Source organism: Ambystoma mexicanum, chromosome 4q (assembly GCF_040938575.1).
Source record: "Ambystoma mexicanum isolate Mex_15411 chromosome 4q, UKY_AmexF1_1, whole genome shotgun sequence".
Lineage (NCBI taxonomy): Eukaryota > Metazoa > Chordata > Amphibia > Caudata > Ambystomatidae > Ambystoma > Ambystoma mexicanum.
The window spans coordinates 55,897,897-55,923,172 of NC_090928.1; the positions used below are offsets into that span (position 1 = coordinate 55,897,897).

The following is a 25,276-nucleotide window of genomic DNA, read 5'->3' on the forward strand; positions in this document are numbered from 1 at the left end:
GACCATTTTTAACACATCTAAAGTGACAGATAAGTCGCGCTTCTTCTTGTCTGAGTTTCTGGATTCTGTCTCCTCCTCTCGGGCCCAGCCTGACGATTTTCAGTCCGATGAACCTTATTTCACTTTTGTCGTTCATTTGGTGATACTTCTGCCAGTGGTTGGCCAGCGGTAGTTTAGGATCTTGCGAATGTATGCTGTTCATATGTTCCCTTATCCTGATGCGAGCTTCTCGGATGGTGCTGCCAATATATATCTTGTCACATACGCAAATCAAAGCATAGATCACATACTTACTTCTACAATTGATGTGCTCCGTGATTTTAAATATTGGGCAACCTGCGAATTTGGCACAGTTAGTTTGTGTCGCATATTTGCACATTGAGCAAGTTCCGCATTTAGTGAAGCCTATTGGTGTTTGCTTGCTGAGCCAGTCTTGTGCCATGATGTGTTTCTCCGCGAGAAAGGAAGGACTAAGTAGGTTCCTGAGAGTTGGTGCTCTTTTGAACGACATGCTTGGATATGTCTCAAGCTGAGGTTCGATATGTTCATCCATACGGAGTAGCTCCCAGTGTTTGGTCAAGATTTTTTGGAGGGCATGACTGTCTTGGTTGTATCTTGTGACAAATCTAATCTTGGGGTTGCATTCCTGTCTTCTGGGTTTAGGTGTTAACAGTGTAGATCTTGGAATGTGTATAGCTTGTTCTCTTGCCGGTGTCAGGCTTTGGGCGGAATAGCCTCGGCATCTAAATCTGCGATCCAATAGGTCGCATTCTTCTGTGAAGGATTTGTCTGTGTTGCAGTTCCTTCTCGCTCGGATGTATTCACCTTTTGGGATATTTCGTATAACACTGTTCCTGTGGCAACTTTGTGCATGAAGGGTTGAGTTCACTTCCGTTGGTTTACGAAATGTTCTGGTTGTAATTTTGTTGTCTTCAATCATAATCTTGAGATCCAAAAAGTCTATTTGTTCCGAGCTGATATGGCTAGTTAGTTCAATGCCATAGTTGTTAGTATTGAGGTAATCCATGTATTGGTTTAGTTCATCTTCTGTCCCTTTCCATATCAGGATGATATCATCTATGAAACGAGCCCAGTTGACAATTAGGCTGGTGTATTTGGTTTCCTTCATTGCATGCTCTTGTTCGTAGGTATGCATGAAGCAGTTGGCTAATGCTGGAGCATAGCTGGCTCCCATAGCGATCCCCTTGATTTGCTTGTAGTATTCACCGTTGAAAATAAATATGTTGTTGTTGAGTGAAAATTTCAGGAAGGATTTGGTCATTTCTACTTGATCGAGGTGTGACGCTGACTCGTATTTGAGGAGGTACCCCATACTCGATATTGCAAGTTCATGGTCTATTGATGTGTACAGGGCCTTGACATCTAAGGTGGCCATTAAGAAATTCGGTTCCCATTTGATTCTGGAAAGTATCTCCAAAGTATGCATGGTATCCCTGAGATAGGTAGGGATCTTGACGATGAGTGGCTGTATTACATTGTTGATGTATCTTGCTAGTGTTTCAGTAATACCGCCAATGCCACTCATAATTGGTCTTCCTTCTGGACTAAGCTGTGTCGGACAGCAAAATGTTGGTACAATTTCTCCTTGTTTTTATGATTGTGAGGAAATAAATTGCTTATTTTTGTAACCGTTTTGGCTGGGTGATAATTTTCTTTTTCGTCTAATTTAGCAAATTCTTCCCTGCAGTGGCCTTCTGATGAGCGGTATACTGCGCTCATGTCTTTGAGGTCTTTTTTTTTTTTTAGACCTAAAAAATGATTGCTCGAGGCCTCTCTTCTGTCTAGTGCCCATTAAACTCAAAGTGCCAAAACAAAAAGAAAGATCAGGTAATGGTTTAAACACTTCCACCAGCATTTCAGAAGGCAAACCTTTTCACAGAAGACAGTTGTGAGAAACCAGGAGGTGCCTCACCTGCTAGTCCCCAGGGATCTCTCTCTCATGTGGCCAAGGCACGCCCATCGTCTTTGGATCCATACCCTGGTGGTGGACCAGTGGAGGAGGATCACCTGGGTGAGGGGTCTTCAGGGAGTGGGGGTGAGACAGCCTATGGTGAGAAGTGGTATTCCCCCTTTCTTGGACATCTAACCCATCCTATTTCATAGGATTCCCCGATGTCCCAACTCCCCTCTCCCTTTCCACACAAACACTAGGCAGAGGAAGAGGGCGACTGAGAGTAACAATGCTGCCTCTTATACATCGCATTGGAAATGTCCCGCTAATTGGGTCAAGCAAAGTCAGGCACTTGACTAAGTGCATAAATCTGATACCAATTAGCTCTTCTCACACGGATAAAAGGTGGAACATAGAGACACACTCTGAGCAAGGTGTAACACTAGTAAGAGCAGAACTTCTGGGGCAAAGGCAAACCTACTGGAGCAGAGCAACGGACCGAGGGACGGGAGCCACGGGTAAAGAACCCCAGGAGTTCCCTGCTGAAGGTTGTTGCATCCAAAAGACTGCAAAAGATATGTGTAGAAGGCTGAATCCCAAACAAGAAAGCTGCATAGTCTCCAAGGACGCCAGCGACTCTCCCGGGTGAATGGCAGAGTTGGGGAGGTGAGGTCAAGCCTGTGGTACTGACCTTGACTCACAAATTGGAAGAAAGTAAAAGACAAGAAAGAAACGCACACAGCAAGTGGGTTGGCAAGCGACATGAGAGACTGGTGTGTGCTAAAGAAAGAGTGAAGTGGCAACATTATAACGCAAAAGTGAAGGCTGCATGCGTGTGGATAAGATGCGAAGAAAGGCAGACCTGCGAATTAACTTTGAAGTAACGATAGTTGGAAAGCCAGCGATACTGAGTAATGGAGTGGTCAGGCGAAAGTAAGTTGCCTACTCGAAAGTCTCCATGAAAGGTAGAAGCTTGTCTTGATAAAGTGAATGAACTCTAAAAGCAAGGTGATTGAAGTTAACCCCGAGAGAAGGGGAATTTGAAAAGCTGTATGTTGAACTGTGGTACATAATACAGTGAACTACCCAGACCAGAAAGCACTCGGGAAAATAAAATAGGAGTGTGATTTGGAAGATGGAAAGTAGAAGTGGTCCTGCAGCAGTCTGTCACAAAAACCACACACATTCGAAAATCTTCGACATCAGGAAACGGTTTGAGCCTGTATGAGGGAGAGCGGAAGTATAATAAGTTAGGAGACCGGAACATAATAAGTTAGGGGAAAGGAACCCCTCAAAGATATGAGTTAAGCTTGGGGAAGGGAACCCCTGCAAGTGTTGTGAACATTTTGCGGTGAAAGGTCTGAGCCCGACAGAGGGGGCCAATGTGAACATTTGCTGTAAGAGGTCTGAGCCCGACAGAGGGTGTCAGGGTTCCACTCCGCTCTTCATCATCACGTCCTGGACTACGTATACTTAAAAGGAAACATCCTCATTCCTCCAGCACATCTGCCTCGATTCCCGATAAATGGGGACTCAAACATCCATTTTTAAACATCTATATATAGAAAACACATTCATCTATAAGATTACGTCCCTTCAAAGAACGCTATGGGTTGCCATGGAAATGCTGGCTTCCACTGCACTGACGTTTGCTTTCAGGATTACGGAGGCGTGTTGTGCGTGCAGTCAGCTGATCCCAAATATAAGCTCCACCCCCCCTGCACGGCGCTGCTTCTGAATTTGTTCTGAAAGCTTTGTTTCGTCTGTTACCTGCTTGTTTCCTGGTCTTGAACTCTTGGTCTGCATTTCGGTTACCCTTGCTTTGCCTCCTGTTTCTGCTCTGCATTATTTTTGCCGACTCGGAACGCTACTGGATTGTCACGTTTCTCCCTCTGGCTCTTTCCTTACCTGTTGCCGACTCGGAACACTTACTGGATTGTTACGGTTCTCCCTATTGCTTTGCCCTTACCTGTTGCCGACTCGGAACACTTACTGGACTGAGAACACTTACCCCTTGCACGCTCCTTCTACCTGTTGCCAACACGGAACGCTTACTGGATTGTCACGGTTCTCCCTGTTGCTTTGCCCTTACCTGTTGCCGACTCGGAACGTTTTACCAGACTGTGAACACTTACCCCTTGCACGCTCCTACCTGTTGCCAACCCGGAACGCTTACTGGATTGCTACAGATTTGGAATATTTCATCGTTTCACACATCTAAGAGTTTGGTTGTTCACCGCTTGGAACCTTCAAAGAACTCCAGAGACATTTGCGCAAAGGCGCAAGCATCAAGCACTTGTGTTTAGGCGTCCTCGTGCCGGCAGGAATAGATCAACCTTGTGATTCCAGAACTGTCATTCATCTTTCTGCAATATTCCTACAAGAACACCCCAAGACGCATAACATTCCTACATTGGTAAGCCGACTGTTGCACCATTATTAGTTCGTTCTTACTATGTTTCCCATTAAGTAATTGCTGCTCCTATTCCCTCAGGGTTACTTATCCTACTCACCTGGAATACCATAGTCAAACCATTCATTCCTTGAATGTGAGTAACTTTTTAGTTTACTGTTTAGTTTCTCTGTGCTCTAAGTAAACATTAATCCTTGGTTTTTTCTTTTGCAGCCAGCTGTGTGGGTACCAGGGTGTACCAAATATTTTCGGGCAATACTCACCTCAATCTGTCCTTTTGTACTCTTTAGGGTTATATTGTCAGAAAGACTCAATTGTTTCACGACATGTCAAGCCACCACCTCTGAGATTTAGCCCTTGGGCCTAACAGAAGGGCACCGCTGAGAACTTTTAGTTAAACTGCGTTTGTGGAAACTGGAAAGCAAGACTTTAACGTGGAAGGCCAGATGGGCCTTGGTCCATGTTTTGAACTACCTTGTATTAAGAGCCTAAGCCAGAGTGTGTCGTCTTGTCTACGGGGCTCGCAATACCCTGTGCTGTCCAACGTGGGGAGGAGAGCTGAGTCAGCCACATTTATTATTTTGAACAGTGACTTTCCTTTAAATACATAAATTCCTTTTCACACTTTTTGTACTAGGTATAGGGCAGGCATTAGGTTTTTGTTAGTGTAGGCCATTTTGATTTGACAGACACAACTAGGACTGTTTGTTTATGATTTGATGTCGAGACTACTCCCATCGTAGCTATAGGACAAAGTAGGAGATTCTCCAATCCCATTGACACTTTAAGAAAGGTTTTACAAATTGTACCTTTTGTGTCAGTGTCATAATTGTGATACCATGCCTCCCTTACACAGCAAAGTACTGTTAGTCACATAAAATGTTTGTGCAGGATCAATGCATCATCTGCTAGCAGAGTCAGGATACGAGCAGGATTCCTTTGGCTTCACACTCTTGAATTTGGATACTTCGTCACCTTTGGACTAATACTTTATGCTCATCATTGGCATTGGATGCCTAAGTTTTACAACCCCCCTTTTGAAGGAACCAATTTCTAGACCTTCACAAAACTGATTGTATCTTATAGACTTAAAAGACGGACGGGGTCGCTATCGCAGGATAATGACCCGCCACAAGTACTGGGCGAAGCTGAGGGCCATAAGCTGGGGAAGGGTCATCATCCCAAGCCATAATGACCCTGTCTGAGGTTACACTATTAGCACATGATGGTAGTAACAATACACGATTTGGAGTTTCCGTGTTGAAGTTAAAAATTGTGCCTTAAGAGTGATTAAAGTAAACAGACAAACTGAGTTAGTAAATTCAATATGGTTTTATTTTGCAGTATTTAAATGACATGGTTGTCTTCAAGATTAGCATTTTAATTGCAACTTGATTGAACTGAAAAGGGTTTGACATGAGCATGCATGAGGTGTCATGTGCAAGTAAATACTTTTTCTATAAGAAAGTGAAAGCATTTTCCAAAGTTTTTTCTTTCTCTTTTGTGTGTTAATTAGCATGTTGCAGCAAAAAGACAATCCTCCCAGAGAGGAAGTGTCTATTCGAAACCAAATCTTGCCTGGAAATTGCTTTGTTGTTTCCCTGTCTGTTTCTGGAAACAGAATATTCAGAATGCAATCAATACCAGTAGTTAATGACTGCACTGTAAACATTCTGATTGGCTGAGAGGGGGGGTCAATATCAATTTCCGTGTGCTAATAGCACTTAACGTGTTACAAAACAAATTACATATACATGCAGGTTTATCAGAAAGGCTGAGTCAGCCATGCTGGAGTGTAATATTGTAATCATGCATTTGTACACAAATCTCTGCAATGAGTGCTTAAAACATTAAGATATCTTCTTAACCATCATGGCACTCATATAGATCAACATGCATTTCAACTTTGGCTATTGCACACGATCAATGTAATTCCCATATAAAGGTGAAAATGCTACTGGAGTTGTACTGTACTGAACGCACATGAAAATGCAAAACAATGTATACTACTGAACATAGATAGCATTACAGGATAAATTGATCAGAGAAGAAATGTCAGGCAACAGGTTTAGGGCTTCAGCAGCACAGCATAAAATATCCTTATGTGTGCTTTTTAAGTTTTGCAAACAATGGAAACAGACCTCTTTAGATCAAACAGCCTTCTGGACCCTACAATGTGGGGGCCTGGCCACATGTCCATTTTGACCTAAAACTAAGAAGTCCCTGCTGACAGGCAGAGAGCGTAAGGTGGAGTGGAGTTCAGGAGTCTGTGGAGGCATCGGATGTGAGAAGTTGAGGTATTCTGTATAAGAGATTGTGGTACCCAGTTTGAGAGACTGTATTGGCTGCTGTGCATGTGAGTAAGAAGTGAATGGAGTGAGGAACAGGAGAGTGTTAGAGTAGAGGAGCAGGTAGACAGTGGAAGGCAAGCTTGGCAATGGCAGAGAGAAGGACGAGTGAAAGAGAGCGCATGAGTATGAGAGGAGGGTGATAGAGACTGGAGGGTGTAGTTGCAGGAAGTGATAGAGGAAGGAGGGGAGAATAAAAAGAGAGAGGGAGGACCTAGGAAGATTAGAGAGGTGCGAGGAGGAGAGAGAGGAGGAGTTCCGGGGTACGAAGAGAAAGAACAAGGAGATAGAGATCATAGAGAGAGAGAGAAGAGGGAAGGAGGAAACCTGAAATGGGAAGTAAGAGAAATAACAGTGATAGAAAAACTCCAGAGCGTGAGAGAACCTAGAAAGATCAATGAAGGAGGAGGGGAGAGAGAGAAAGAGGAGACTAAGCATGCAAGAAGGAACATGGAGAGAAAGTTCAGAGAGAGACAACCTTGAAGATTGAAGAGGGTAGAGAGGAGGGGATCCAGATGGAGAAGAGGGGGGAAAAACAGGGAGTGAAAGATCAGAGTGAGAGAACCTAGTAACATTCAGGAGGGTGGAAGAGAGAGAAGGAGGAGGGGGGAAAAAGACAGGAGGAGAACCGAGGAAGAGGGAGGGAGAAAATTCGGGGAAGGGTAAGAGACAGATAGAGGGTGTGTATAAGAGCATGAAGGAATGATCATCGCATCATTGAGACACTCTGAGAATCTATGAGAATCAAAGGATCTGAGAATGTTCCAGAGAGAGAAAGATAGATAAGGCTGCGGCCTTTAGGCTATCATGGACAGACAAGGATAGAACCTAACATTAAGAATGACCTATGGCTAGTTTTTTATAACATCCTGCTGGGGAGTGGGGATGCCTGGGCTAGGGTGGAGGCGGCCCACAGGAAGGTGAAACCAGGGAACCCCTCTTAGTCTGACCCTCCTACAGTTATTCATCATCATGACTTTGAACATGTAAATGAACCAACTAAATTCCACAAATGGTTCTGATGTTATTGTAGCCATCTGTGACAAGAGCCAAGCCCAGCAGATACGGTGGAACAGATCATTGACAATTACCTAAAACAGAAATATTCAGCCATCAATCTATTAATTAGAGCATTCTCCATCTCAACACAGACAATGTGAAAGCAGCCTATCAAGAGAGGGATGATATAACCAAATGAATAGACGTGATGGACATGCAAGATCAGCGCTTGTCAGATATGAATTATTGCAGTCTATGAGCGGCTGCTTCAGGAGGTGGTTAAACCATAGCATCCAAAAGGCACCAGTGGAAAGCAGAATTTCCCAAAAAGAGAACATTCTTGGGTTCATTACTCTTTGGGCCACAGTTGGATACCGTCCTGGAGAAATTGTTCAACAATAGAATAAATGCGCTGTCTTCCAGGGTTGACCAGTCCTAGAGGGAGAAGCTGTTCTGTTACAAATGCAACCATTCTGCATACTCCTTTTCGTGGCCAATTAAGAGGCTCTGCATGCAGAAGTGGAGCCCAAACCAAATTTGGTAGTAACCCCTCCACATTCAACAGCATGTATATTTTCCCTTGTTATCAAATCGTGGAAATAACTCCAATCCTGGCAGGTAAGTAAGGAAAGTAAAGAACCCACCTTCCGGGACACACGGATCAGACTCTGCAGTATAGTAAGAATCGCCCTGAGAAGCCTGAGCCCCCGAACCGATAAACAGTCGCGGTGTTCCAGACTCCCCAGGGAAACCCTGTGGGGGATAAAACCCTGGTCCTTCGCCTCTGGACGTTCTTCGGGGTGGAATCCCGATTGGAATCAGCTGGACAGAAGTTTCTTCTGACAACTTGAAGGTCATGGGCATAGGCCGTTAACTGTGGTGGTGAATGAGAGAAGGTGAGTAAAGTACCAGGAAAAGAGATATAAATCTATATAATTCAGGGAGAATTCGTGGAAGTACCTGACAGAGATCTTAGACTGTCGATTGATGACAAATGTGGAATGGGAGTGTGTCCAGAGAGCCGGACGGTCTCACTCTAGATTAAAGGAATAATATGGATTACGTCAGGGAAAGGGGATACGATGAGCACGAATGATCCCCCAGAATAGATATATATATTACCTAGAGTACGGAGACAATGGGCTGAAAATAGAAGGGATCGTCTTTCTCTCGGCTTCATAGGATGTTGGCGGGCCGTTCCGGAACTGCCTGAGGTGAAGCGGAACTAGTCTCGTATCTGCACTGAAAGGGGATTCAGGTCTGATAACGAAAAGAATATGTTAGTGGAAGTCGGGACGTGTGGATAGTAAATGGGAAAAACTAAGTGATATACCTGTGGAGTGGGATCTTAGAGGAAATGATACACTGTCGAGCTGGTAGCTGCAAGTTATCAAGAGGGTTCTACAGAGGATAATACGAGACGAGAGGGGTTAGAGGTGTAAGAGTATACAGAGATCTGTTTACAGGAAAAAGTAGTAGAGGACAGTTTGAACTCACGGAGCGTTTCCATACAGGAGTAGCAACGCGACATCTTCCGGGTTTCCCAGGTAGAAGAGCGTTCAGCGACCGGAGAGGTGGAGCCAAGCGGTCAGGTGACACATTGTGAAGATGTGAAGGCGGATGGCGGGGGAAAACGGGACGCACGGCCAAAGGAGCCCGCTGTGCCGCGGGCGTGTGCGGCGCCGAACGCGGGCGCCGGGAAGGCGTCCCTGTTAACGGGGGAGCCTTGTCGGCGTCCCGCGACGGTGCCGGCGGTGCGGCCGCGGCGCCGCGGGTGCTCGCAGCCGCAGCGTCGCGTGTGGCCACAAGGACCGGGTTCACTGGCGCTGCGGCTGGGAGACCCGCGAGCGCAGCATACCTTGGCGGCCTCCGGCGGCCAGCGGCGGCGAGGCTCGGGAACTGGAGAGCCCGACTCGTGCCGACCGCTCGGCGTCGGAGGCGCGCCAGACAGCTGGGCAAAGACCCATCAGAGGCACCCCACCAGAACCCCCTCCTTACCTCATGTGGGGCAGACCCAGGACGGTGGCTTGGGGCCTCAAGCAGGACGGGCCTCCGGGAGACATGTCTCGAGGGAGACGCATTGTTGGGGGGGCGGGCCAATGGAGGGGGTGTGGCTAATAGCAGGGAGGGGAAGCTAGAACCAGGCAGCCAGTATAAAAGAGGAGGGGGGGAGGAGGCAGCACTATTGGCAGCACTATTTATAGAGGGTGGGTGCCTAGGGTCCCCACCAATCAGACAGGGGGGAAGGGAAGTTGCCCCCGATTGGTCCTTTTTCCCTCCAAACCCCAGGTATAAAAGGGACTGGCCTAATGGCGTTTTTGTTGCTTTTTGCAGGGAGAAGGAGAGGAGAGTGAGAGCAACTGGTGGGCCTATCCGGGTCCGTGAGAGTAGGAGACACTCAAAAAGAAGAGGAACTCCTGGTGCCTTTTACTCACAGTGAAGTAACTGTGGGGGTCAACCCTGGAGTGCAACTACCTGGTTAAGACACTGTGTAATAAAGGTCTACGAAACTCCACTTCGCCTACTGTCCTGATTTCCACAAGTGGCGTAGTCGGCAGGATTTAGGAGAACGCGATGGAGAAAATAATACAGACACTGTCAGAAGGGCAACAACAGTTACAACAGCTCTTCCAACTTCAGGCCCAGCAGGCGGCCGCTGATCGCCAAGCCTTTCAACAGGCCATACAATTGCAAGGAACCCTGCAGTCCACTTCTCAAGACCAACACCAAGAGACGATAAAACACCTGACGGATGCTGTTACCGACACCCGAAACCAGCCCATGGTCCCTTCCGCAGTGTTGCAAAAATTCAAGGAAGGTGAAGACCCGGCTTTCTTTTTCACCACATTTGAGAGAATCGCCCGAAACGCTCAGTGGCCGGTGGACCGCTGAGGCCAGTATGTTGCTCCCCTTTTGTCTGGCATCATGCAAGGTGCCTACCAGGCCGTTAACCCAAACGGAACTACGCCTTACGCTGAAATCAAAAAGGCAGTACTGGACCGGTTGGGACTTGACGAAGAGGCCTACAGAATGAGGCTGCGTGACACTAAACTCAAACCGGGGGAGAACCCCCGACAACTCTTCTACCGAGTTAAGGACCTCACCGAGAAATGGTTACAAATACTGGGAACGGGCCTCCAAGATGTCTTAGATAAAGTCATCCTCGAGCAGTTCATTGAGGCCCTACCCCCTCCGATGCAAAGATGGGTCCGACAACATCACAGACCCACCTTATCTGAGGCGGTGAACATTGCGTCGGCCTACCAAAAGGCAGGGGGAACTGGTAAACCCTTCAGAGTCGGGTCTCCCATTCGCAATCCAATGCCACCATTGGAACCCCTCCCAACCAAGAGCCTGCGAGGAGGGTTTCCCAAGTGGAGAGCAACGGAAGGGCGCCCGTCTGGATCCGAGGAGAAGAGGAACGGTCCCGACCCGCGATCCTCCCAGTTATCCACGGGATACCGACAACCACAATGTTATGACTGTGGCGAGTGGGGCCATATCGCTCGATTTTGTCCCCGGAAGAGAGGCACCGAGCCGATGGAGATCGGATTCATGAGGACCGAGCAAGGACCAAGATGCCAAGGTCTCTACGAGATGGACGTCCGGGTAGACGGGACCCCAGCCAGGGCCCTACTCGACAGTGGAAGTCGACAGACGGCGGTACTACCAACCGTAAGTGATTCTCCTTACCTCGCCAATGTTAGTATCCCGATCCGGTGTATACATGGGGATGTAAGGACCTACCCCATGAAATCCATAACCGTAGAGGTGGGCCCTAACATTGCAGAGATGAGAGCTGCCGTCCTCCCCTCCTTACCCGCCCCAGTGGTGATTGGGACCGATCTACCCCACTTCCACCAGACTATCAAAGCCCTAGACCAGGGATGGTGGGAGGAAGCACCCTTTGCCAGGGAGCCCATCCCCCCGAACACCCAGGGACGAGAGAGACCCATTAGGAAAAGAAGGGAAGCTCGCCTTGCTCAGTGCGCATCCATGTATGCCACCCAACGGATAGCCTGGAACCCGGAGGACCATGAGGATTCCATCCGGGGAGAAACCCTGACGGACCCTACCTTAACATTGGCCCGCGAAAGAGCCATCACGAATGGGGACCCAGACCTGGCCAAGGGAGCCGGTTTTATATCTAGACAGGGCCTACTCTATCAGGTTTACCAAGAAGAGGGAGGTGCACGGAGGGAACAACTACTCCTACCCAAACCACACAGGGGCATTGTCCTCCAGTTGGCCCACAATCACCCTTGTGGCGGTCACATGGCCTCCCTAAAGACACAGCAAAACATTCTAAAACGCTTCTATTGGCCGGGGGTCTATGGGGAGGTGGCGAAATTCTGTAAGGAATGCAAAGTCTGCCAGTTGACAAGTGGGGAAAAGCCAGCCAAAGCGCCTCTACAACGGATGCCCTTGATCACCATACCCTTTCAAAGGATAGGTATAGATCTGGTAGGCCCGCTCGAGCCAGTCAGTCGTGGATATCGATACCTACTGGTCGTGGTGGACTATGCCACCCGGTACCCCGAGGCCTTCCCCCTAAAGGGGACGTCGGCTAACCAAATATGTGACCAGCTCATCCCCTACTTCGCACGGGTAGGCCTACCCACCGAAATCCTCACCGATCAGGGTACCAACTTCATGTCAGCTGTCATGCGACAAGTCTGTGAAAGACTACAGATCAGACGTCTACGTACCTCAGTCTACCACCCCCAAACGGATGGGTTGGTGGAAAGGTACAACCAAACAATAAAGAAAATGATGAAGAGGGTAACAGGCCCAGAGGGGAAGGACTCGGATAGAGTCATACCCCTGATCCTTATGGTATTAAGGGACACCCCACAGTCCTCGACAGGATTCTCCCCATTCGAGCTACTGTTTGGAAGACAGCCCAGAACGATTCTAGACCTGGTTAAGGAGGATTGGGAAAATATTAAGGAAACATCCCTCACCGAGTACGCTAAGGACCTTAAGAACCATCTGTCTACTTTAAGGGGACTAGCGGAAACCCATCTGAACATAGCCCAAGACCGACAGGAGAAAACATACAACAAGGGCTGTCGCCTAAGAAAGCTAGAACCAGGGGATAAGGTACTGGTGTTACTACCCACAAGTACGAACAAAATGTTGGCTCGGTGGAGAGGCCCATATGTGGTGAAGGACGTGGTAGGACCAGTAAATTACCGGATGCACCAGCCTGACCGAAGTCCGTCCTATAAGGTTTACCATATAAACCTGCTAAAGAAATGGGCCGAGCCTGCCCCGGTCGATATTCTGGCCACCCAGGATACGGGGTCGTTACAAGCGACCGGCCAATTGGATGCGGTGCAGTGGGGTGAAACACTCACTGAACACATGAAGAATGAGATCATGGAGACGCTCAAACCACACCGCAACACCTTCTCCCAATTACCTGGAAGGACCGATCTAATGGAGCATCGTATCGAAACCCTAACCGGACAGATAGTCCGGCTAAGACCCTACAGGATCCCAGAGGCCCGAAGGTTGATCATTAAGAAAGAGATCGAAGAAATGATCAGGTTGGATATCATTGAACCCTCAACCAGTGCGTGGTGTTCTCCAATCGTGCTCGTACCCAAGCCAGACGGGGCTGTACGATTTTGTATGGACTTTAGGCAACTCAACCTGATATCCCAATACGAAGCCTATCCCATGGCCAGGATGGATGAACTGCTGGAAAGACTGGGTGCTGCCCGTTATCTCAGTACCTTGGACCTCACCAAGGGATACTGGCAGATACCACTACGGGAATCTGACAAAGAAAAAAACGCATTTTCTACACCCCAGGGGCTCTTTCAATATAAAGTGCTGCCATTTGGGTTGCATGGGGCTCCAGCCACCTTTCAGAGGCTGATGGACGTCCTCCTACAGCCCCACGACCAATACGCTGCAGCCTACCTGGACGACATCGTGATATACAGCGCATCATGGAATGACCATCTAACCCACCTACGCAAGGTGGTCGGCACCCTGACCCAGGCCGGACTCCACATCAACCCAGGGAAATCGGTACTTGGGTCTCAGGAAACCAAGTACCTCGGACATATAGTCGGTGGCGGCGTGATTCGGCCACAGGTGTCCAAAATCGAGGCTATTCAGGGGATCCCAGTACCAACTAACAGAAAACAAATTAGGGCCTTCTTGGGGTTTATAGGGTACTATAGGCGCTTTATTCCCGGTTTTTCGTCCCTGGCTGCGCCGCTGACCGAGGCGTTGAAAATCGGGGGTTCCCCAGACCTGTCAACCAATCACGCCGCCATATTGGCCATTGAGGGGCTGAAGCACAGTATATCATCCCACCCTGTGTTGGTATGCCCAGACTTCCGGAAGCATTTTTTACTGCAGACGGATGCCTCTGGCATGGGATTGGGGGCGGTCCTAACACAGGAGGTGGACGGGTTCCTGCGACCGATCTGTTTTGTCAGTCGGAAGCTCCTTCCGCATGAGTTGGCATATTCCACTATAGAAAAGGAGTGTCTCGCCATTAAATGGGCGGGGGATTCATTGCGATACTACCTACTGGGGAGGAAATTTACTTTGTATACCGACCATGCACCCCTGCAGTGGTTGGCGAGACACAAGGACTCCAACCAACGTGTTCTACGGTGGTTCCTGTCCCTCCAACCCTTCGACTTCATTACCTTGCATAGACCCGCCAGCTTTCAGCTGGTGGCAGATTACTTGTCCAGGAGTTCGATCCGGCCCGACCGGCCTGGATCTGTAGTGGGGGTTTGTGAAGATGTGAAGGCGGATGGCGGGGGAAAACGGGATGCACGGCCAAAGGAGCCCGCTGTGCCGCGGGCGTGTGCGGCGCCGAACGCGGGCGCCGGGAAGGCGTCCCTGTTAACGGGGGAGCCTTGTCGGCGTCCTGCGACGGTGCCGGCATTGCGGCCGCGGCGCCGCGGGTGCTCGCAGCCGCAGCGCCGCGTGTGGCCACAAGGACCGGGTTCACTGGCGCTGCGGCTGGGAGACCCGCGAGCGCAGCATACCTTGGCGGCCTCCGGCGGCGAGCGGCGGCGAGGCTCGGGAACTGGAGAGCCCGACTCGTGCCGACCGCTCGGCGTCGGAGGCGCGCCAGACAGCTGGGCAAAGACCCATCAGAGGCACCCCACCAGAACCCCCTCCTTACCTCATGTGGGGCAGACCCAGGACGGTGGCTTGGGGCCTCAAGCAGGACGGGCCTCCGGGAGACATGTCTCGAGGGAGACGCATTGTTGGGGGGGCGGGGCCAATGGAGGGGGTGTGGCTAATAGCAGGGAGGGGAAGCTAGAACCAGGCAGCCAGTATAAAGGAGGAGGGGGGGAGGAGGCAGCACTATTGGCAGCACTATTTATAGAGGGTGGGTGCCTAGGGTCCCCACCAATCAGACAGGGGGGAAGGGAAGTTGCCCCCGATTGGTCCTTTTTCCCTCCAAACCCCAGGTATAAAAGGGACTGGCCTAATGGCGTTTTTGTTGCTTTTTGCAGGGAGAAGGAGAGGAGAGTGAGAGCAACTGGTGGGCCTATCCGGGTCCGTGAGAGTAGGAGACACTCAAAAAGAAGAGGAACTCCTGGTGCCTTTTACTCACAGTGAAGCAACTGTGGGGGTCAACCCTGGAGTGCAACTACCTGGTTAAGACACTGTGTAATAAAGGTCTACGAAACTCCACTTCGCCTACTGTCCTGATTTCCACACACATACAAGACTGAACCGCTGTCAGAATTCGGAGGCGCCATGTTGGAAGGAGGCGTTCGGACGTGACCACTGTCCCTTGCAGCCTCTGCGGAAGACCTTAAAAAATGGCAAACTGCTCCATATTGCCATGCTTAAAGGGATAAGCAGCGTTTCCCACGTGACCTTGGTGGACGTCACATGACCCCGAAACGCACAGTATATAAAGCCTGATGCACGGAGCACTCATCGCTTCTCAGCTGTCTTCAGACCCTGTTTGGCGCTACGTTTGATAACACTACTGGTTTACCTTGATCTTGGAACTCTCACTTGGACTCCTTCGGATTATCCTTTTGTACCTTTGCTTGGAACTGCTTACCTATTGCTGGATTTTGACACGACCCTCACTTGTCTTCGGATCATCCCTTGGTACTTTGTTGAACTTCTATGCCATTTCCCTTTTGGGATTCAAGTTACGCCTTCAGCTCTACAGGTGGCTTATCCTGTATCCACACTTGTCTGCGTTCCTCTTGTTCTAGGGACCGCCTCATCTGAGTCTCGAACGTCCCTCCTAGGTTTCCTGGGTTTTCCAAACACCGGATAGGTAAGACTATTCAGATCCTTTGGTTCTTGTGATATATTGTAATTGCCTGGTACTTAACCCCGTTCTTTTTGCAGCAGCATCGGTGTTCCAGAGGTTCCGTGGATCCGGGAAGTAACATCTCCCACCTGTGGCCCCAAAGGTCGCACAGCGGGTTTCTTTTGATTCCCCTGTGCGTCACTTGGGGACGGAGGTCTCAACGGTCTACACGACACTCAAGTCAGAACACCTCACAATACATTGCATTATTGACCAACAAACTGTCCTAAAAGTATCTCAACCTTAACAACTCAAGCAATAAATTATAAAGTAGAGTTATTTATACCTTGGGGTGCTATGCAAAGTGCTCCTGATTCTTTCCACATGCACTAAAAGAATCATGTATCTTACCCCTTCTGAAGAAACCATTGCTCAACCCTTCCATTCCCACTAACTACCAGCCCATCACTACAGTCCCCTTTCTCCTGAAGATCATAGACCGGGCCGCCTAACGCCAAATTCATCAACACCTTGAGCAACACCACACCCTAAGCCCGGGTCAATCGGGCTTCCGACCCAGCCACGGAACAGCGTCGGAACTCTTGGACCTCAAGAACCAGCTGGACGATGCCAGACACTCTGGCAACCACTCCCTTCTCATGCTTTTGGATCTGTTGGCAGTGTTTGACTTTGTAGACCACTCCACCTGCCACCACCTCCTCCTCCTCCTCTGCAAACGCCACCAACTGGGTTGAATCCTTCCTGGCTAACCGCACATCGCGATTCTTCGCCGACAACCATTCATCTACCCCAAAGGATCCTACATCTCCTCTACTCTGTACATCATTTACACAAAACCCCTCAAACCTCCTGGACTCGGTTAATAGCAAATATACCAACTATGCAGATGACACGCTGGGGCTCCAGAACAACGTCTGCAGAGCCGCGCTGGGACTCAATAAACGCAATCACATCACCACAGCCAGGAGACCAGCGCACTGGCTCCCAGTCTGAGAACAAATCAAATTCAAGATCCTCACCATTACCCACCACTGCCTTAACAACTCCGCCCCAGGCTACCTGGTTCAAAGACAGTCCAAACCAGCCACAACTAGGCAATCTCGGTCAGCCTACGCCAACCGCCTTAGTGTTCTGAAATTCAGGCAGACTAAAGAAGGAGGCTCTAGATTTCCAGTTTCTACTGCTAACGCTGTGGAATGCCCGAGATCAGAGCCTTCCTAAAATGCGTTCCACAAGAAGCTGAAGACTTTCCTTTTTCACTATATATTTAGAGTGTTGTGAGTGCTCTGAGGCCTATGGGCAATAGGGCGCTATATAAAAACCAGAATAGATAGATAGAAATAGTGGTTATGCCCATGCAAATACTTGTATTAAATATTCCATTGGAGCAGCATGGAATTATACCCCTCCCCCCCAAAGGAACATTCGTATATGACACATGCCCAACCATCCTGGGAGGGAATACATAGCTCTCAACTCACCCGCTTTTGCCGGGTGTCACCCGCCTTGAAAACTGATGAATCACCCGCCAAGCCCCTCATACGCCCATTCACTTCTATGGGCCGCTCACCCGCCAAAAAGAAAATCGGGTGTTTTCACCCGCCTTGGTGACAAAAAAGGTTGGGAGCTATGGGAATATAGAGTGCATGGGGTAGAAAGTAAAAAGGTCACAATTGCCCAACTTTCTTGCAGCTACAGACAATTACAGTATGCAGTTTGCACGAGGGCTGTTGAGCTCTTTCAGATGTTGCCCTCACCTGTTGTGCAGCCACATACATGCCAACACTCCCGATTTAGGCAGGAGACTCCCGATTTTTGTGTGAAAAATACTGCTATTTTTCACGTTCTCCAGCCTAAAATAATTATTTCCCCAATGCATTCCTATGGGGAAATTGTTGTCTCACGATTTCTCTGTAGAAATCTCCCTCCCAGGCATGTCATGTATGCAGCCATCCTATACTTAAAGCTGTTCCCTCGTCTGACTGCTGACTGGGTTCAACCATTCTGTGATGAAATTACAGGCACAAATTCTTGTTAAATTCTAATATAAGACTAAATATCTGCACACATGCATTCATGATTTGATTTAAAATAAAAATAAAAATACTTACCAGGTACAAGCACTCATCATCGAGTTTTCGAATTTGCTTTCTCAACTCGGCGTTTTCACTAAAAAAAAGAAGAACGTTATTTACTTACAATGATGTAAAAGGTTGGCAGCAGAGAAACACAGAGGTGGGTGTCAAGTTGGTAATCGAGGCCTGTTAGCCCCATTATGTGGGAGGGGTCTAGTTGGGGTGCAGGGTGGAGAAAGGAAGTGACGGGGCCAAAGGGGGAGCTGGGCAGTATGTTGAAATAAAGAGACGTTTGCTTCGGTCTCCGTAATTTGAAGGTCCGTTCCGTACTCCAGGTGGCGGGCCGGTCGACAGCAGGTGCTGCCAGTAGAAGTGTGAGACTGAGCAGACACAACGTTACAGAGGGTATTGTTTTTGTGTGATGTTTTGGGACCAGTACATATTTATGGCTCTGTGTGAGAAACTCAATTTCACTTGTAAATATGTTCCGATGCGAGGCAGAGTGTCAGAAAAGAGCGAATGAGTGACTGATTGAGGGACAAAGTGTGCAGCAGAGATCATAAGTAATGAGTGAGGCAGCGTGATCAAGGCTGGAGTGAACTCGGTTTAATAGAGGAGTTGGGGGGACATAGTAATGGAAAGCGAGATGTATAGTTGGTCAAATCAACCAAATATAAAATATCGGATATCGTCAAGTGGTAAGAGAGAATAACTGCGGCAGAGATGAGTTAGCGAGAGAAGGTGTGGTTCTGATACCTAGTGCGCCAAAGTGTTGTAGGTAATATTAGGCTAAATAGGTGCTGCCTTATATATGTTTACTTAGCAGCAGGGCACTGTCACAAAGCCAAGTGTAATTCACAGAGAATGCAATTTATAGGTTAGGTTTAAATAGTGTTATTTCGGTACTATTTACAAAGTAGTTTGGTTGGAAAAAGATATTTGCTTCCCCGCGTCTCTCTCTGGTTCTTTCCATGGTGCTAATCACAATCTTTAGGTACAACGTTGCTTTTTTAAAACATTTTATTTAATTGATATAGCTAAGTCAACTTTTCAATATATCTTACAAAAGAAGGAAAAAAAATCGTTTTACACTTGTTAAAATCACTGAGAGAAATAAAAAAATAAACTACATCCCTACCATGAAACAAAATATTGAGGAGCGCCACACTATAATAGCTGTTGGTGATATTACACTGGTTCATTAAAACATCTGTTCAGTGAGGTCATTCTTCTAATAAAACTATACTGTTATGCATTTGCTAAAAACTTAAATTTTTAACTCATTTTACAATACATCACCACAAATATTGAAGCAATATACACATCATCATACATTCAGGACATCATAGTTTCCAACTGCAGTGCTTTTTAAAAGGATATTGCACCAAATCTATATGAGGCAACTTGACCAGTAAAAATGAGTTCCCAAAGTAAGTCAGATGTCATATCTACATATTCCTTAAATAATGGCCTCAATAACCGTATTCTTAATGGCTTCAACTTTTCAAACATTACTAATAAATGCTTAAAAGTTTCATTAGTAGTGTCAATAATGGCAGTATCGATAAACAATTTCTTCTTTAATTATTATTTTGCGCTTTACCAATACTTCCCTAGTGGGCCAAAGATTGAATCTAACACGGATGAAACTGAGCCTGTGCTCTACAGAAGGAGATTTTTTAAAGTATGGTTCAAGCTCCCTGTACTTTTTGTGACCAAGTGGTTGTGTCGCAAAGTCGTGATAATTCATACATTTGTCTCTCGTATTGATCCAATCCTATTGGAATAATTTAGTTTTGGCCCTTGTGGGGTTCTGAATTAGTAGTTCAATAGTAATCTCTGCACTTTCAACGCTTGCTCTACTTAAAGTCTCCATTTCTTCATGAACATGTCCTTCTTCATGAACATGTCCTTTGCATTACACATGTGATTTGCAAGTGTTCCAATAATGGCCTCTGATGTTACTGCTAGTATACATTTTCTTTTTTTGTAACACATTTTATTAGTTTCATGTTATACATAACATAGGATTCTCGTGGAATCGAATCACAACAACAAACATTGGTCACTGGATCCACAAAGCCGTATACATACTCTATATATAATGTTTCTACAGCAGCACCACATTTCTTGGTTCGTGTGTTGATCAGGTTTCACATTTCACTGCGCATCTTCCCATTTCTCCCAGATTTTACATCCCCCGGGCTCTATACCCTCTGTGTCATTAACCGCCGCCTGCGTCCATTCTGGACTTCGTGGTCCTTGACCCATAGAGGACTGAATGCAGTAATCCCCCCAACATGGCCGCCTGATACGAAACCCAGCTTGCCAGTCTTTGCGCTCCACGCTCTGCGCACTACTAAACAGACACGCCCCGCGGCTCTGTGCGTCTCAACGCTACCGCTCGCTGTAGTCGGATGTGTGCTGCCGAAGTTCGCTCGGGGCTGTATCCTGAAACCTGTTTCCCAGTCCCTTGAATCCTCCTCCTTTCCTTCCCTCCCCCAATCTTCTCCGAACTTCCTGGATTTTCGCCTGCGCTCAAGTCACGGCGTTCCGTGCCTTCGCGTGCGGACATTGCTCCTTCCTGGTTCCGTCCTGGACAATCTGAATGTAGCACGCTGGAATCTGAAGACCCGCACACAGGCTTATACAAATCCCGGACCGTGCAAAAGAAATCACCAAAGAAGGTTGCAAGCAAACGGGAAAGACAGGTGAGAAGGGGGAGACTTGTGACGGATTGAGACGCCAAAGAAACGATACGGAGATGGAGTCCGCGGTTCAAGACCTCATGCGAGGCATGCAGGAACTTAACACAGAAGTTCAAAACCTTAAGGCTATGAATGCTGCTTTAAAACAGCTAGTATTGTCTCTTGATTCTGCTACCAAGGAAAGTGTGTTATTGGGAGGAGTAGTGAACAAATATGATGGTTCTCCAAAGACCCTTCGTGCCTTCCTTGATTCATGTTTGGTACATTTCCCCTTCAAGCCCTACTAATTTTCCACGCCTAGAGCAAAGGTGGGGTTTATGATATCACACCTAACTGGTAACGCCTTAACCTGGGCAAACCCCCTAGTCAATTTGGGCGACGCCCTCCTGGATGATTATAATGGATTCATGGAAGCCCTAAAGGCCATGTTTGATCGTCCTGAGCAGGTTTACAGCGCTCAAGAACGTCTACTTGATTTTTGACAAGGATCCCTGGATATGCTTACCTATGTGACCCGTTTCAAACAACTTGTGAAGGAAGCTGATTGGTCCCAAGAGGCTAGCTTCACCCTCTTTCGAAGAGGCCTGAACGAAGAGGACGAGTTAGCCAGGGTAGCTCGCCCAAATACCTTCCAGACCCTCTTGGACCTTTCCCTGCAAATCGATTTTCGAATCCAGGAAAGAAAGGCAGAGAAAAGGAAGTCATCATTCCAAAAGGCTGCCATAGACCAATCCAGAGCCCGCAGTTTTTCCGACCTCAGATCCAGAACCCATACAACTGGGGGCATTCCGTGGACCCATTACCCCACAAGAAAGGATGCGCCGTATTCACACTGGTCTCTGCATGCATTGCGCCTCCGATAAACATCTTGTGAGAGTGCCCTATTGCTCCTCCACGGCGTTCGGGAAACGCCAGCTCCCGATCCTAGATGGGGCACAGTTTCGGGAGAGTGGTGTCTGCTCCACATCAATTCCTTCCTTGAACTCTCCTGGGAAAAATAATCTTGTGATTCTACAGGCATCCCTATCGCCTTCCAAGAAAGAATCCTACCCCATCCTGGCGTTGGTGGATTGCGGAGCCATGGGCATATTCATAGATCATGATTGGGTCACTACTCATCACATTCCATGCGAAACACGAGAGACTTTGCAACCTGTTGAAGCTATCGATGGAAGGCCCCTGTCTTCAGCACCCATAACCCTTCAAACCAAGGAGCTTCTTTCTATAAACCACCATCAAGAGAGGATTAAATTTGATATTATAAGATCTGCCCACTATCCAATGGTTCTAGGCATGCCCTGGTTACAGAAGTACAACCCCTATATTAATTGGGCAGCAGGCTCTTTGTTTCTTGGTTCGGAACATTGTATGTCCCACTGTTTGTCCCTAAACACCGTACCAAAGCCCTCTGAAGACTTCCAAGAAACTCAGCAAATACCAGTCACCGTCTCTAACGTCATCCAGACAGATTCCCAGGGCCTACCAGGCTTACATAGATGTGTTCTCGACAGACATAGTTCAAGCTCTACCACCCACAGACCTGATGATTGTGCCATCGATACTGAACCTTCAGCAGTAATTCTGTTTGGAAGAATGTTTATATTGTCAGAACCTGAAAAAAGAGCCCCCCGGGAATACCTGGATACCTATTTGGAAAATGGAACTATTCGACCATCCAAGTCCCCGGCGGGTGCTTCTCTATTCTTTGTTCCCAAGAAGGATTCCAAGGAGCTTAGGCCATGTCTAGATTACTGTGGCCTTAACCAATGCACTCTCAAGGACCGTTATCCATTGCCTCTCATCTCTGACATCCTAAAAGCAGTCAGAGGTGCTGTCATCTTCACAAAACTAGACCTCAGGGGCGCCTACCATCTTATTCATATAAAGGAAGGTGACGAATGAAAAACGGCCTTTAGAACACCCTTCGGCCGTTTTGAATACCTAGTTATGCCCTTTGGACTCGCTAATGCCCCAGCAGTCTTCCAACGTTTTATGGATCGGGTATTTTCTGATATGCTGTTCCTCTTTGTCATTGTATATCTAGACGACATACTGATCTACTCCAAGGACCATATAACACATGAAGAGCACGTAAGGGCAATCTTACAACGTCTACGTGAACATAAGCTCCTGGCCAAACCCGAGAAGTGCCTTTTTCATGTATCTACTGTTCACTATCTCGGATTCCTTCTTAGCCCAAATGGGATTGGAATGAACTCTTCGAAGGTTGATTCCATTCTATCTTGGCCTGTTCCCACTACTGTAAAGCAAATTCAATCCTTCCTGGGGCTTGCTAACTTATACAGAAAGTTCATTCCAGCATTTTCTGAGATTGTGCATCCTATTGTTACATTATTAAAGAAGGACACCCCTTTTCAGTGGACCTCAGCCCAAGATTCGGTGTTTCAACGATTAAAGTCGGAGTTCACACAAGCTCCCATCCTTGCTCAACCCGACACTGACCGACCCTTCATTGTTGAAACTGATGCCTCCAACTACGCCATTGGGGCAGTCCTGAAACAGGAACTTGGAGACAAGCTAGAACACCCCATCGCCTATCTCTCCCGCACCTTGACTCCCAGTGAAACTCATTATTCCGTCCTGGAGAAGGAATTGTTAGCCATCCGTCAGGCCTTCACTGATTGGCGTCATCTCCTTCTGGGAGCCAAACACCCGGTTCAAGTCCGCACGGACCATTGGAATCTACAAGTCCTACAATCCCTAGAATGTAGAAACAGCTGCCAAGCCCGCTGGGTCTTCTTTTTTCCCCAATACCAATTTCAAATCCATCATTTCCCTGGAACACACAACATTATAGCCGATGCTTTATCCAGACGTCCTGATTATGAACCCCTTGAAGATAGGACCTTTCCTAAGATGTTTCCCAACACTATATTTGTTGCTCAAGCAATTACTCTCCTGGAGGATATTCGAATCCAAACTCAGTCCTCGGAACCTTGGAAGGACTTTAAGAGAAACAACCGATGGAAACTTAAAACAAAAGATGGATATCTATTCAAGGATAATCGGTTGGTTATCCCTACTCTTGGATTGAGACAAAAGATCACAAGCCTATGTCATGATACCTTCCATTCAGGACACTGTGGCATCACCAACACCCTTCATCTAATACAAAGACAGTTTTGGTGGCCCAGGATGAAGGACGATATCAAGGTCCATGTCCAGACTTGTGCAGTCTGCAATCAGAACAAACATGACAATCAAAGAACAGCAGGTCTCCTGCGCCAACCAGCAATACCAACAAGACCCTGGGAAATTATTGCCACAGATTTTATCGTGGAACTACCGTCTTCCAGAGGCTACACAACCATAAGGGTTACCATTTATCTGTTCACACATAAGGCTCATTTTACGCCATTAAACAAACTTCCATCCTCATCCGAACTTGCTGGGATTTTCTTAGAACACATATTCCGGCTTCATGGACTACCTTCCAAAATCATTTCTGACAGAGGACCCCAGTACATATCCCAATTCTGGAAACAGTTATGTCGTATGCTGGGAATCCACTGTGCCTTGTCTTCGGGTTATCACCCACAGACCAATAGAGCTACTGAACAAGTTAACCAAACCCTGGAACAATATCTTCGCTGCTTCACCACCAAGGTCCAGGATGATTGGTCACTCTTAATACCTGTGGCCGAATTCGCATACAACAATTCGGATCATTCAGCTATCAAAACCAGCCCCTTTTTCTGTAGTCAAGGATTTCATCCTTCAATCCTGCCGTCCATTCTTCCACACCCTACCCCAGTTCCTACGGTTGATTCCTGGATTGAAACACTAATCAATGTACACAAAAAAGCTAAGGAACACCTAGAAAAGGCCCCAAGAGACGTTACATTATGCTGACTCCAAAAGAAGTCCAGGGCATTCCTATTCAATAGGCGATAAGGTCTGGTTATCCGCAAAACTCCTCCCACGTCACCTACGACCAAATAAATTGGCTCCCAGGTATTACGGACCCTTTTCTATAAAAGAAATTGTCAATCCAGTGGCCTTTCGACTCCGACTACCAGAATCATGGAAAAGGATCCATCCAGTCTTCCATACTTCTCTGTTGAAGCCATACGTTCAGCCCTCTGAAACTGCTCCAAGATCTACTGCAGTGATTGTCAATGACCAACTCGAATACGAGGTCTCCAGAATTTGTGACTCTAGGTACCGACGTGGTCAACTACAATATTTGGTCGAATGGAAAGGATATTCTCCTAGTGAGCGCACTTGAGAACCCATGTCATACATGAATGCAATGCCCCAGGCTGATTCGAAGATACCATCTTATCAATCCGGGCAAGCCTGGAGGAGCTGGGCTTCAGAGGAGGCATACTGTCATGAACCGCCGCCTGCGTCCATTCTGGACTTCATGGTCCCTGACCCATATAGGACTGAATGCAGTAATCCTCCCAGCATGGCCGCCTGATACGAAACGCAGCTTGTCAGTCTTTGCACTCCACGCTCGGTGCACTACTAAACAGACACGCCCCCGCAGCTCTGCTCGTCTCAACGCTACCGC

At 47.6% G+C, this 25,276-nt stretch overlaps 2 protein-coding genes across 3 annotated transcripts in view; one reads left to right on the forward strand and one right to left on the reverse strand.

Moving 5' to 3' along the window:
• Positions 1–25,276, reverse strand: part of LOC138467193 (tropomyosin alpha-1 chain-like) — a 996,954-nt gene that overhangs the window by 673,340 nt on the left and 298,338 nt on the right. The window contains exon 7 of the mRNA XM_069607248.1: positions 18,068–18,125. Within this exon, the coding sequence (XP_069463349.1) occupies positions 18,068–18,125 (58 nt within the window). The remainder of the gene's footprint in view (positions 1–18,067; positions 18,126–25,276) is intronic.
• Positions 18,312–25,276, forward strand: part of LOC138467458 (uncharacterized) — a 95,161-nt gene continuing 88,196 nt past the window's right edge. The window contains exon 1 of one of the 2 annotated variants that reach the window (XM_069607467.1): positions 18,312–18,436. The gene's annotated coding sequence lies outside the window, so the exon portion shown is untranslated. The remainder of the gene's footprint in view (positions 18,437–25,276) is intronic. The other variant, XM_069607468.1, reaches the window with a different exon arrangement.